Here is a 12,661-nt window from a genome sequence, read left to right as displayed (position 1 = left end):
GTGTTCGGGATACTTTAAGGAAGATTCTGGATTTTCACTTGAGTTGGAAGTCCAAGCCAAATCCTATGAGCGCCGCCCTCACACACCATACAGGACACCAAACATGCCGGCAAGTAGCCAAGCCCACGGCCGATCTTCTGATTCTCTGTCCACCATGAAAATCTGACATTTGAGGGTTGAGTAGAGTTGGAACTGAGCTTCCCTACCAGCCATGAACAGGGAAGGACTACGATGTATCACCTCTGCACTGTGTCAATGTCTTCATGTCAACCATTTCTATACCCATGATGTAATGGTTCATTTTTTTCATCAGGCCCCGCCCTCCATTTCTTGATCGCTGCTCCACCCATTTTGATGCCATTGCAAACATTCGAGGGGAAGTGTTCTTCTTTATGTGGGAGCATGAAAGGTGGAAGGAGGGGTCTGGGTGTCACCACAGTTTGTACAATGGATATGGATGACTCCTCCAAACTGGCATCCACCATCCAAGACCAGCCCGGTCCATGTGGTGCCGTTCCTACTAATCACCACTCTAAGCTGAAGGAAGGAATTTGGTTAAGATGAGGCACCAAGCTTGGACAGTCCAGATATACTTCATTCGTCACAGTAACAGTTGACGCGTTTCGAGGTTTTAGGAGTCCCTCATTATCACGGCTTACGAGTGTTAGGCTGAGAGGCTGATCTGTCTGATGATTGGGATCCTGGAAGGTGCACATTTAGAACCTGCTCAGGTCACTGGGCTAGCAGCACCGTGGGTGGTCAGCTCTTCCAAACACCAACACGTAGGCGCCCATCTAAGATCGCTGGATCTGGCCACTTCCTGCCTCCAACTGCTTCCACTTTGGAGTAGATGGAAATGGAAACATGTGATACCAAAGAACATTGCGGGACGCCTTTTGGTGCCTTGGCTGCGCTCTGACCCCGTCTTCTCTCTGTACAGGGAACAATTTCTGGGTGTTTAAGGACACCCTGGTGGAGCCAGGCTACCCGCGCCTCCTCTCCGATTTCGGCCTGCACACGGACGGGATTGATGGAGCTTTCGTCTGGAAGCACAACAAGAAGACCTATTTCTTCAGACAGAACCGCTTCTGGAGATACGACGAGACGCTTGGCAAGATGGACGGCCGCTACCCGCAGGACACCAATCTGTGGCAAGGGCTGCCACTGGCCATTGATGATGTCATCAGCTGGGTAGATGGTGAGTGTTTCCACCGGAACCAGACTGACCTTCCCAGTAGCCCCCAATCAGATGATATGCCTGGCCAGCCAAACCCCCTCCTCACTCTGGATGAGACATCTGCCCAATGACACCGACTTTACCAGACAGGAAGTGAGGGAAAATCAACAATGAAAGCCGACAGTGGAGGCAGATCTCCCTAGATCCCAGCACCACATCAGTTCTGACTTCACTCGCTGCATGCTTGTTCCAAGTCCGTGACTTCATAGTAATGCCAGAGCAGTTAGCATGGAAACCAGGGAACTAGCATTTTCAGGTGCAGGTAAGAGAGATGGGCGTCTTTGTATTTCTCTCAGGTTTCAGTTTAAGAGACCCTGCCACCAAGTTAAACAAATTACCCGCCACCCCTCCTCCATCACGGTTCCAAACCATGACCGACCTCCTCCATCATGGCCCACTTCCTCCTTCATCAACACAGCCCCAAACCATGACTTCCTCCTTCATCAAGAAAGCCCCAAACCATGACTTCCTATCACAGCCCCAAGCCATGACCTGCCCCTGACCATCACAGCCCCAAGCCATGACCTGCCCCTGACCATCACAGCCCCAAGCCATGACCTGCCCCTGACCATCACAGCCCCAAGCCATGACCTGCCCCTGACCATCACAGCCCCAAGCCATGACCTGCCCGTGACCATCACAGCCCCAAGCCATGACCTGCCCCTGACCATCACAGCCCCAAGCCATGACCTGCCCCCTCCACCATGGCTCTGGCAATGCACTCTGATAATTGGTCCTTCCTCTCCCACAGGTAACACGTATTTCTTCAAGGGCTCCCAGTACTGGCAGTTTAAGGATGGCGAAGTGGAGGCGGAGCCTGGCTACCCACGCAGCATCGCCAGAGACTGGATGCACTGTAGGAGCGAGTCTCCACCGCAGCCCACAGAACCCACCGAGAGACGGGACCAGAGGGGCTGCAACTGCCCATGCCCCGAGGGAAACAAGGCGGCCCCCTGGACAGCCAGCATGCCGGTCGTCGTCATGACCCTCATTGTCGGCATGGTTACCACCCGATACTAGAGCGGTCCTCATATTGAGGCGCAGGGACTCTCATCCACCAATCAGCGGCTGGCTTTAGCCCAATCTTTTATTGACAGAAAGGAGTTTTGCTGTACAGATTACAAAACAAAACAAAAAAAAATGAACAAAAATAAACACAAAAGAGAAATTTCACGGTTTCAATTCACTTCTTACGAAATTGCCTATGCGGGACGAAAGAAGGGCGGGGGGCGGAGTCTCGCCATCTGCCCGCCCCCAGCGAGAAGGGGCGGCGCTACGGCGGACACACCGGAGGCAGGGACAACTTGCCAATAAAAGTTCATCTGAGTACATTGAGGGGGGGGCGGCAGATTCACATTATAATATGTCGGTGACGGAGTCTGTCCGGCAGTCCAGGACACAATGTTCTGTACAGGAGGGCGAGGTCCCGGAAGTCTGTAAGCTCCCACAAATAAGACGAGGGTATGAGCCCCTTCTGGTTACACACACAGACAATATCTACCAAGTCACCGGGACATTCATGTCTTCATTTCTTGTTCCCATAGCAACGGCTACTCATCACTTCCTGCCATGACAGGAAGTGAGAGATCACATGATCAGACAAAACCCACTGAAAGGTTCTAACCATGTGACAACTCACTGTTATTTCTCTTATAAAACAGAAAAAGATTGAGGACCTCAATCTCTTTCTGCAGCCCCAGCACTCAATGAACAGGAAGCTCTCTGTACTGAGAGCTTCCTGTTCATTCATATAGTGAGCCGATGGGACGTAGTAAAGATATACTATCGGCTCACTTTATGAATGAACAGGAAGTGATGTCGGAGGGGAGACAGGCCGGCGCCCAGCGGGGAGGGAGGAGGCTGGGGACGCACCACTTTCGGTACAATCGGCATTTTGCCCAGTGACAGGAGGAGAAACACAGGAAGGAATCTATTGGCTGATTTGAGTAGTTGCAGTTTCTTTAATCTGACAAGCCCCGCCCCCTTCCTGGAGCGGCTCATGTGACCAGTAAATGATTGGTCTCCTTGTAATGAAGAAAAGGGCGCAGCGCTCACCTCCTCCTTCCAGGCGACGGTCCCTTCTTGTTCCTGGATTTATTTGCCGATTTCCGAGATGAAGAGGACGACGAAGATGACGATGAGGATGAAGAGTCGGAGCCCGATGATGAGCTTGAAGAGGAGGAGGACGACGAGGAAGAACTGGAGCTTCGTGATCGGCGGGGTTCTCCTTTAGGCACCTCCTCCAGTTTCTTCGGTTCTGCTGCTGGCGTGCTGGAGACCCTGGGGGGGGAGGGGAATTATAGAACACAGGTCATTCTATGGGTCACACACACAATGAGTTTTCAGGGTCACGTGTTGTCCTCACACAACCCGCCCCCCACATCAATGTGACCCGTCAATTGAAGTTCCGGTATTGGGGAAAGTATAGGAGCATTTGAGCGAGTACAAGCACTCACCCAAATACTCGGTATGGGTACAGATACTAGTATCGGTTCATCCCTAATTTATGTAAAACATTTGTTACAAATGCCCCGTAGAGGGTGCACCTGGTGTCAGGGCATTCTATAGAGAATTTATATAATAACAATCTTGTAACGGCCCCATCTGCACAGGTATGGAGGAGAGAGTACCCTCCTCTGACCCATTTACCGGTTTGAATGATTGTGCACTGTAAGCTAGAAGGTGCCTACAGCTGTACATTTCCTTCAAGGTAAACCTGAAGGTTGAGCCCTTAAAAGAACAGAAACACGATTACCTTTCCTCAATCAAAGACACGGAGGCGGCCTTTGAAGGTCTCTCTTCTGGTTCGGACCTCGAAGCCGAAGGACTCTTCGAGGATCTCTCCTGTCGTGGTGCATCTTGTCCACACGATCCATTAGTGTGAGCCGGTGAATGGGAGGCCTTCTCTCCATCTAAACTTACAGCAGCGGCGGCAGAAGTTGTGTTTCCCGACTCATCTTTTTGGTTGTCGGCAATCTTTGATTCCATTTCAGAATTATTGTCTCCACTTCGGGAAGATGGAGGAGTATCTGGAGCATCATTTGCTTTCAAAAGTCTAGGAGGAGACCGGCTACATTCATCCAGAGCTGTCTGGGGATGAGAAGAACCACCCCGGCTCTCCGCAGAAGACTCTCTCTTGCTGGCAGGAAGTGCTGGTACAAGTGCAATGGGCTCTTCAAGCATGGGGCTTGTTGGCAACCTCACTGCATGCTTCTCCAACTGTGGTGGCGATGGCGATCTCCGAGAATGTTTTATAGGCGACTTTACAATGTTGGACCTTGCTGGAGAGGCAGGACGAGCTTTAGTGGCAGGACTGAAAGATTTTGCTGGTGACCGTGGACTTTTCTGTCGTACATGTGATTTATCTTTCTTTGGGGACCTGGAACGTTCTCGCCCACCTGGCAAACGAGTCCTCCCTCGACCAGGTGGTGATGGGGAACGGCTGTACCTAGGTGCCCTGCCGCTCTTATACCTATCAAAGGATCGGGATCTTCCTCTTCTTTCAGGTGACCGGGATCTCCTCTGTGGTGTCCAAGGTCTCCTCCGTCTAGTTGAAGAACTAGACCTATCCCTCCGATAGTATGGCCTATCGCGTCTGTGGGGTGATCTTGATCTTCTTCTAGGAGAAGGTCTAGAATTTCCCCGGCGGGAATAGCGAGATGAATCGGGTCTTGATAAAGATCTTGACCGGCCTCTCCAAGGAGATGATCCAGAACGACCACGCCGAGAACGCCAAACCCGTGATTGAGACCCAGAATTGCCTTGTCTGGGAGATGACGGGGACCTGCGATTAACCCATCGCCTACGGTCGTGCCATGATGGTGACCGTCTAGAAGATGATCTTGAGCGATTTCTAAATGAGTATCTCTCAGTCCTTGACCGTGAACGGGATCTAAAAGCTCGAGGTGGTGTCCGAACTTGTCGCCGTGGTGGTGTCTTGGACATTCTTTTTCTAGCTGGTGACCTTGAAGGTGATCGTCTTTTCTGCAGATGCGTTTCCTTGCTCACTGGTGACCTAGAGGAGGAATGGGAACGTCTATCCTTGTTGGCCCATTTCCTTGATTCACGCTTCGGTGACTCGGACTTCTCTCTTTTAGCCGGCGATGCAATACGCCGTATAGGTGGAGGATCTGGCTTGGCGACCGTTTCGGAGGGTTTTGAACGATCGGGTGACGAATGCCCTTCTGAAGAGCTGTCCTCGCTTGAATCAGAGCTGCTGTCGTCTGAAGATGAACCAGAGCTACTGGACTTGGAGGAACGGCGGAACTTGGGGCTTTTGTTTGTTTGCGGAGACGCCGATAATTTTTTAACTGTACTTTGTTCATCATGATCTGTTGTCATGGAGTCCATCTGGACATGAAGTGAATCAGCCCGAGCATCTGAAAAATCAGGTGGTGGCAGAGGACTAGCCGGCTTTGGAGAATGTTCATTTTGATATGCAACGTCTGCAGCTGTTCCACCTTCAACTGGTTGAGGAATGGGACTGGCGAGTGGTGGTGAAGCATGCAATTTGTCTGCAGTAGCCTTGCTTTCTGCCACGGGACTGGGGCATTCGTCATAGAGATGAGGGACATTCTCAGAACTTGGTGCGCTCATCTGCACATCAGTAGAAAAGCTGGCTTTCACCTCGGAGGACATCTCCAAAACATGGACAGGAGAGTTGTGACTACCTTTGCAGTCATCCTGATTTACTTCAGCAGATGACGGAGACTTTGATTGGTTATGGAGACCAGCGTCTGAATATTTTCCAGCAGCTGACACCGATGTTTTGTCATAATCAACGTTTTCAGAGGACTTTTGCTCTGGAGAGAAACCAGTTGCAGAATGATCAGGACTAGTTCCTTGTCTTTTAGGGGGAGAAGTCACCTTCTTTGAAGGTGAAGTAATTGGATCATCGTCCTCTTCAGAAGATGAAGACGAGGAGGAGGAGGAAGAAGAGGAGGATGATGACGACGACGAGGATGACGATGAGGCAGATGATGACGATGAGGAGGTTGAAGAGGAGGAAGTGGATTTTTTTCTGTCAGATCTTTTCTTCACTTCTTGAACTGGGGATGAGTCATCCATCGGTGGGGCCTCATCCTTGGACATATTGTGGTCGGATGAAGCAGGCCCTTTTATTGACATTTCATGGCTTGCTGGACTTGGAGAGTCCTTGAGAGATTCATGAGCCAGCCTATCCCTGCTCAACCTGGATTCGGTTTCATTTACATCTGAACACTCCTCCGTTTGCTTTGGACTCGCTTTGCTGGAAATTCTACTATGGTCCGGTTCCAACGCCAATTTATTTGCAACTCCAGTGGCAAGCTTCGGCACAACCTGAGAATCATCATCAGAAGACGAGTCGCTTTTTGAACGAGATCTTTTATCTGAAGAAGATTCATCTCTCTCTCTAGCGGGAGAAATGTCCATCTCTTCCTGCTTCTCTGGAGAAGGTTCTGGTGGTACCTGAAGCCGCTGTGTGACAGAGGCCTTTGAAAAAGCTGGAGACAAACGGCCACCAACAGAGCCATCATTTCTGGAAGACTGAGACCTTGAATTGTGCTCAGGCTCGAAGGATTTTGCTGACTGATATTCAGGGGATTTAGGTTTGGTTTCACTCTCAGGGGACCGTGATTTGTATGGCGGTGTCCTTGAGGTAAGAATTTCAGGGGATCCGGAATGAGATTTTTTCTGAGAAGACCTGGCTTTAGTATCTCGTTCAGATGAGGTGTCAGAGCTGGACGTACGTTTTCGAGATCTTTCTTTGGGCTCCGTTACAAATGAGCCAGAATTGGCTTTTCTCGAGTGGTCCGAGGACCCAGACCTTCCTCTATACTGGGGGGATCCTGGATCATGTTTGGATAAACGAGAAAGCTCTTTATTACTGGAAGAAGTCTGTATATTGGATTTTGAGCCTGAAGAAGAAGAATTAGATCTGTGTTGAGGACGTTGGTAAGAGGATCCAGAAATGGCTTCACCGGGAATCGGCTTAGCCTTGGGTGGCCTTTCAGACGATGAGCCCGAGCTACGCCTTTGCCTAGCCAGCTCAAACTTAGTTGATCGGTCTGATGAGGAACTTGCACTACCTCTGGATCGTCTTCTTGGCTGCTGTTCTGAGGAGGACCTTGAACTGGTTCGTTTTGGCTGAAGTCTGCTTCTCGACTTGCTTTCCGACGAGGATCTTGAACTTGATCTGGGTGACTGCCTCCTAATTTTCTGTTGCCTGTCTGAACCAGTTTGGGGTTTTGTCAATCTGTTTCTAAGCCCTCTTCCTGGAGAAGACTCTGAACTGGACTTTGCAGACCCCGATCTCTGTTCATTTTCTGATAACGATCTATTAGCAGGCAGAATTGATTTAGCTGCACCGTCAGGTCTGTCCTTAAGTTTAGAGATGGTTTCTGGATTTGATAACGGAGGTCTAACTTTAGATAGTTTAGACTTCTCCTCACGTTCCGATGAAGAGTCAGATCTACTTCCGCTCTTCAATTTTGTTTTGCGTTCAGAAGTTGATGTACGCCTTGTCCCTGCCTCAGGTCCGTTAGCGTCTGATTGAACTCTAGAACCAGTGCTTTTTGCTAAAGGTTTAGCTCTGTATTCACGTTCTGTTGAAGAACCAGACCTTTCCTTGCTGTGTGAAGAGGAAGACGCATCTTCACTTTCTGAGGAAGAGCCAGATCTATTTTTATGTAACGCATGCTTCAATCTTCCCCTAACTTCTGTAGACTGGAGTTTAGATTTTGGGCTGGATTCTCGTTCTGAAGAAGATCCCGACCTATATTTACGACGAGAGGTGTTTAATTTGCCTTTGCGCTCGAGAGAGGTCCTCGATTCATCTTTTTGAGATGATCCATATTTACCCTCCAGAGTACGACTCATTGGGTGCGACTCTTTAGATAGTGGTCCATGCTCAGGAGAGCGGCTAGATTTCCTGGACAACGCTGCTCTAGACTTGACGATTTCTGCAACTCTACTAGGAATAGGTGAAGATTCTTCCGTCAACCTGCTTCTACGTGATGTCTGCGAGACAGGAGAAGCTGAAGGACTTTGTCCACGAGCAGTCTTGTTTTTTAAAGGCTCGGCATGTGCTGATGTCTTGTATATCTTTTCTTGTTCAGCAGAGGGTCTATCACCACGTCCTCTTGGCTCTGGCGAAGAACTGTACCTTTTTTTGCCGGACCCCGATCTCTTATCGTTTTTTTTGGATGGATCTTTTTCAGGTGAAGGCGACTTTGATCTTCTCGATTTGGATACAGATCTTTCGGACTGATTTCTGGATGAAATCTTTTTCTGGACTGGCGACACTGACCGTGAGGATGATTTTTTCCTCAAGGATTGAGGTTTATCTCTGGGAGACGCCAATCTTTTTTGCGTCATTCTAGAAGATGAATGCTCCTTAGGAGATCGTGAACGAGACTTATTTTTTCCATACAATACTGGACTTGGGCTACGTGATCCGGAAGCCATAGAAGCATCAGAAGGTGACTTTTTCCTTTGGCGTCTTGAGTTAGACCGTGACCGCCGGTCTTTACCACGATAGGTCGCAGGAGACCTTGCCCGTTTCTGTTCAGATTTAGACAGCTTCTTCTGCTTTGAAGACCGAGAACCAGATCTTGCCCTCTTAGCTGGTGAGCGAGTGCGTGATCTTTTGTGTCTGTCAGATGACCGGGAATGTGACCTCGCCTTTCTTTCCGGAGAACGTGTGATCGGGCTCGTACGGCGAACTGGCGACCTAGATGGTGATCTCGCTCTGTTTTTAGATAAATAGGCGCGAGACCCTTCACTCTTCTTAGGACTGTCGGATCTGTCTCGTCGCCGAGCCGATTGATGTTTATCGCCACGGGAAGATCTCTCTTTATCGCAATAGTGACGGGGAGGTGTCTGCGACACGGATCTCCGTCTTCGCTGGGGAGATTTTGACCTGGCAAGACGCGGTGGCGTTGGAGATGGCACCCGTGCTTTTTGAGGGGACTTTGGTGGAGGAGATCGGGGTTTGCGCTTTGGGCTCTTGGACTTCCCACGTCGGGGAGGCGTAGAGGGCGATCTGGCTTTGCGCTGAGGCGTTACTGATCGTCCTTTTCTTGGTGGACTTTTTGAAAGAGAATGCTTTCTTCCAGGAGGGGACCTTAACTTGCGGGGTCTCTGAGGACTAGGAGAAGCACTTTTCTTTGACCTCCTTTCTCGGTCTGTCTGTCTAGCTGGCGAGGGTCTGGTTATTCTCTTGTCCTCGGTTTGCACTGCTGACTTTTCATGCTTATCTCCAGCGTCAGCTCTGTAACTTTTATTTTGCTTGCCACCAGCCTGAGTCTTCCGCAGATCCCTGATCTTCTCATGATCAGACGTTTCACTTCCTGACGAAGAGGACGAGGACGAGGACGAGGAGGAAGATGACGATGAACTTGTAGTCTTTGAAGTCTTACTTGGGACTGGTGGCGAGCGTTTACCGCTAACTCGCTTGTCATTTTTGGATGAACTGTCCCTGGGTGCTCGGTCCGGGGAGGCTTGCCCTCGAGATGGACTTCTTTCTCTCCTAGATCCTTTAGAAGATTGTGTCTGAGTAGCAGGAGATCGCCGACGTGGTGGAGAATCTTTCCTTCGCGACCCCTCCACTCCTTTTGCATCTGAAGTGCGCTCCTTTGGACTGTCCTGTCGACTCCTCTTGCGGGGTACCGGACTGGAGACGGGAGAGGTTTCTCTGGAACGTGATCGGTAGGAACTCTTCTCAGTCTTGTCACGCGGTCTGTCGTCTCTCTTATTACGTTCTGCAGCGCGGGGGTCATTATGCCTTTTAGGCGACGCCGATGCCGAACGGTCTCTGGTAGCCGGCTCCTTCCTCAAACCCTTCTGTCAGGAAATACAAAGAGCAGGCAAGTATTACTTACAGCGAATTATACCGAAAGAGTCACGTACACCAGAAGACTCAGACATAGTACAATGACTGAAACATAACAGAATACAATCCTGACACTTACCTCCCTGGGGGGCGGCTCCGGGCTCCTTCCTCTCTCACCTCTGCGATTGCGGGTGGGAGGAGTCACAGATCTCAGTCTCTCTGGGCTATGTCTTTTGGTGCTGGACTTGTTCTGTCTGTCCCCTTTGTTTTTATCGGGACTGCTTCTGGATCTACATTGATAAAAAAAAAAAAACAACCTTAGAGTTAAGTCTAACGCAAAAAACACGCAAATTTAAACAGTAACGTGCAAACTCTGAATATCTGAAGATAATGGGACATAGTGCTACAATCTGGAGACCTACAACGTTAGATACCCCTTCATCACATTAGTTACGCTTTCCTCTCCTGGTACATTTTCTCTGGAAACTTTTCTTGCCATCGAATATTCTACCGATAAACTACAAAGTGTGACATGTGTGTGGATGAGAACATATACCAGAGAGAACACACAAAGGGGACATTGATGAGGAGATGACTGCTGGAGATAGAACCTTAAAATGTCAGGAACCTCATGTGGTGGGACGCTCTTCATTAGCGGGAAGACTGCTGAGGGTAGGACCTCATATGGAAGCGTACATTGATAAGACTGCTGGGGATAGGACTTCGTAGAGTACATTGATGAGAAGACTGCTGGGGATAGGACTTCATATGGAGGGGGACATTGATGAGAAGACTGCTGGGGATAGGACTTCATATGGAAGGGTACATTGATGAGAAGACTACTGGGGATAGGACTTCATATGGAAGGGTACATTGATGAGAATACTGCTGGGGATAGGACCTCATATAGAGGGGGACATTGATGAGAAGACTGCTGGGGATAGGACTTCATATAGAGGGGGACTTCATATAGAGGGGGACATTGATGAGAACACTGCTGGGGATAGGACCTCATATGAAGGGGGATATTGATGAGAAGACTGCTGGGGATAGGAACTCCTATGGAGGGGGACATTGATGAGAGGACTGCTGGGGATAGGACTTCATATAGAGGGGGACATTGATGAGACTGCTGTGGATAGGACCTCATATAGAGGGGGACATTGATGAGAAGACTGCTGGGGATAGGACCTCCTGTGGGAGGGGGACATTGATGATAACACTGCTGGGGATAGGACCTCCTATGGAGGGGGACATTGATGAGAAGACTAGTGGGGATAGGACTTCCTATAGAAGGGGGGAATTTGATAAGACTGCTGGGGATAGGACCTCTTATGGAGGGGGACATTGATGAGAAGACTGCTGGGGATAGGACTTCATATAGAGGGGGACATTGATGAGAACACTGCTGGGGATAGGACCTCATATGAAGGGGGATATTGATGAGAAGACTGCTGGGGATAGGAACTCCTATGGAGGGGTACATTGATGAGAAGACTGCTGGGGATAGGACTTCATATAGAGGGGGACATTGATGAGACTGCTGTGGATAGGACCTCATATAGAGGGGGACATTGATAAGACTGCTGGGGATAGGACCTCCTATGGAGGGGGACATTGATAAGACTGCTGGGGATAGGACCTCATATAGAGGGGGACATTGAGAAGACTGCTGGGGATAGGACTTCATATGGGGGGGGACATTGATGAGAAGACTGCTGAGGATAGGACCTCATATGGAGGGGGACATTGATGAGAAGACTAGTGGGGATAGGACCTCCTATGGAGGGGGACATTGATGAGAAGACTAGTGGGGATAGGACCTCATTTGGAGGGGGACATTGATGAGACTGCTGGGGATAGGACTTCATATGGAGGGGGACATTGATGAGAAGACTGCTGGGGATAGGACCTCATATGGAGGGGGACATTGATGAGAATACTAGTGGGGATAGGACTTCATATGGAGGGGGACATTGATGAGAAGACTGCTGGGGATAGGACCTCATATGGAGGGGGACATTGATGAGAATACTAGTGGGGATAGGACTTCATATGGAGGGGGACATTGATGAGAATACTAGTGGGGATAGGACTTCATATGGAGGGGGACATTGATGAGAAGACTGCTGGGGATAGGACTTCATATGGAGGGGGACTTTGATGATACTGATGGGGATAGGACCTCATATAGAGGGGGAAATTGATAAGACTGCTGGGGATAGGACTTCATATGGAGGGGGACATTGAGGAGACTGCTGGGGATAGGACCTCCTATGGAGGGGGACATTGATAAGACTGCTGGGGATAGGACCTCATATGGAGGGGGACATTGATGAGACTGCTGGGGATAGGACCTCATATGGAGGGGGACGTTGATGAGAAGACTGCTGGGGATAGGACCTCCTATGGAGGGGGACATTGATGAGAAGACTGCTGGGGATAGGACCTCATATGGAGGGGGACATTGATGAGACTGCTGGGGATAGGAATTCATATAGAGGGGGACATTGAGGAGACTGCTGGGGATAGGACCTCATATGGAGGGGGACATTGAGGAGACTGCTGGGGATAGGACCTCATATGGGGGAAATCTTTGTTGATAAGATATT

General features: G+C 49.7%; 2 protein-coding genes across 2 annotated transcripts in view; one reads left to right on the top strand and one right to left on the bottom strand.

Moving 5' to 3' along the window:
• Positions 1 to 2,257, top strand: part of LOC108803417 (matrix metalloproteinase-25-like) — a gene marked incomplete at its 5' end in the record, with an annotated part of 11,477 nt that extends 9,220 nt beyond the window's left edge. Inside the window, 3 exons of the mRNA XM_018575260.1 lie at positions 314 to 438; positions 941 to 1,198; positions 1,989 to 2,257. Coding sequence (XP_018430762.1) covers positions 314 to 438; positions 941 to 1,198; positions 1,989 to 2,257 — 652 coding nt within the window. The remainder of the gene's footprint in view (positions 1 to 313; positions 439 to 940; positions 1,199 to 1,988) is intronic.
• A 1,031-nt stretch (positions 2,258 to 3,288) lies between these two features.
• Positions 3,289 to 12,661, bottom strand: part of LOC108803416 (serine/arginine repetitive matrix protein 2-like) — a 17,517-nt gene continuing 8,144 nt past the window's right edge. The window contains exons 9-11 of the mRNA XM_018575259.1: positions 10,189 to 10,339; positions 3,993 to 10,060; positions 3,289 to 3,517 (exon numbers count right to left, since the gene is read on the bottom strand). Of these exons, the coding sequence (XP_018430761.1) occupies positions 3,289 to 3,517; positions 3,993 to 10,060; positions 10,189 to 10,339 (6,448 nt within the window). The remainder of the gene's footprint in view (positions 3,518 to 3,992; positions 10,061 to 10,188; positions 10,340 to 12,661) is intronic.

This window comes from Nanorana parkeri, unplaced genomic scaffold, assembly GCF_000935625.1.
Source record: "Nanorana parkeri isolate BGI_ZX_2015 unplaced genomic scaffold, ASM93562v1 scaffold3708, whole genome shotgun sequence".
NCBI classification, from domain to species: domain Eukaryota; kingdom Metazoa; phylum Chordata; class Amphibia; order Anura; family Dicroglossidae; genus Nanorana; species Nanorana parkeri.
Note: the sequence above shows the minus strand (reverse complement) of the source record. Positions and strands in the feature narration are given on the sequence as shown.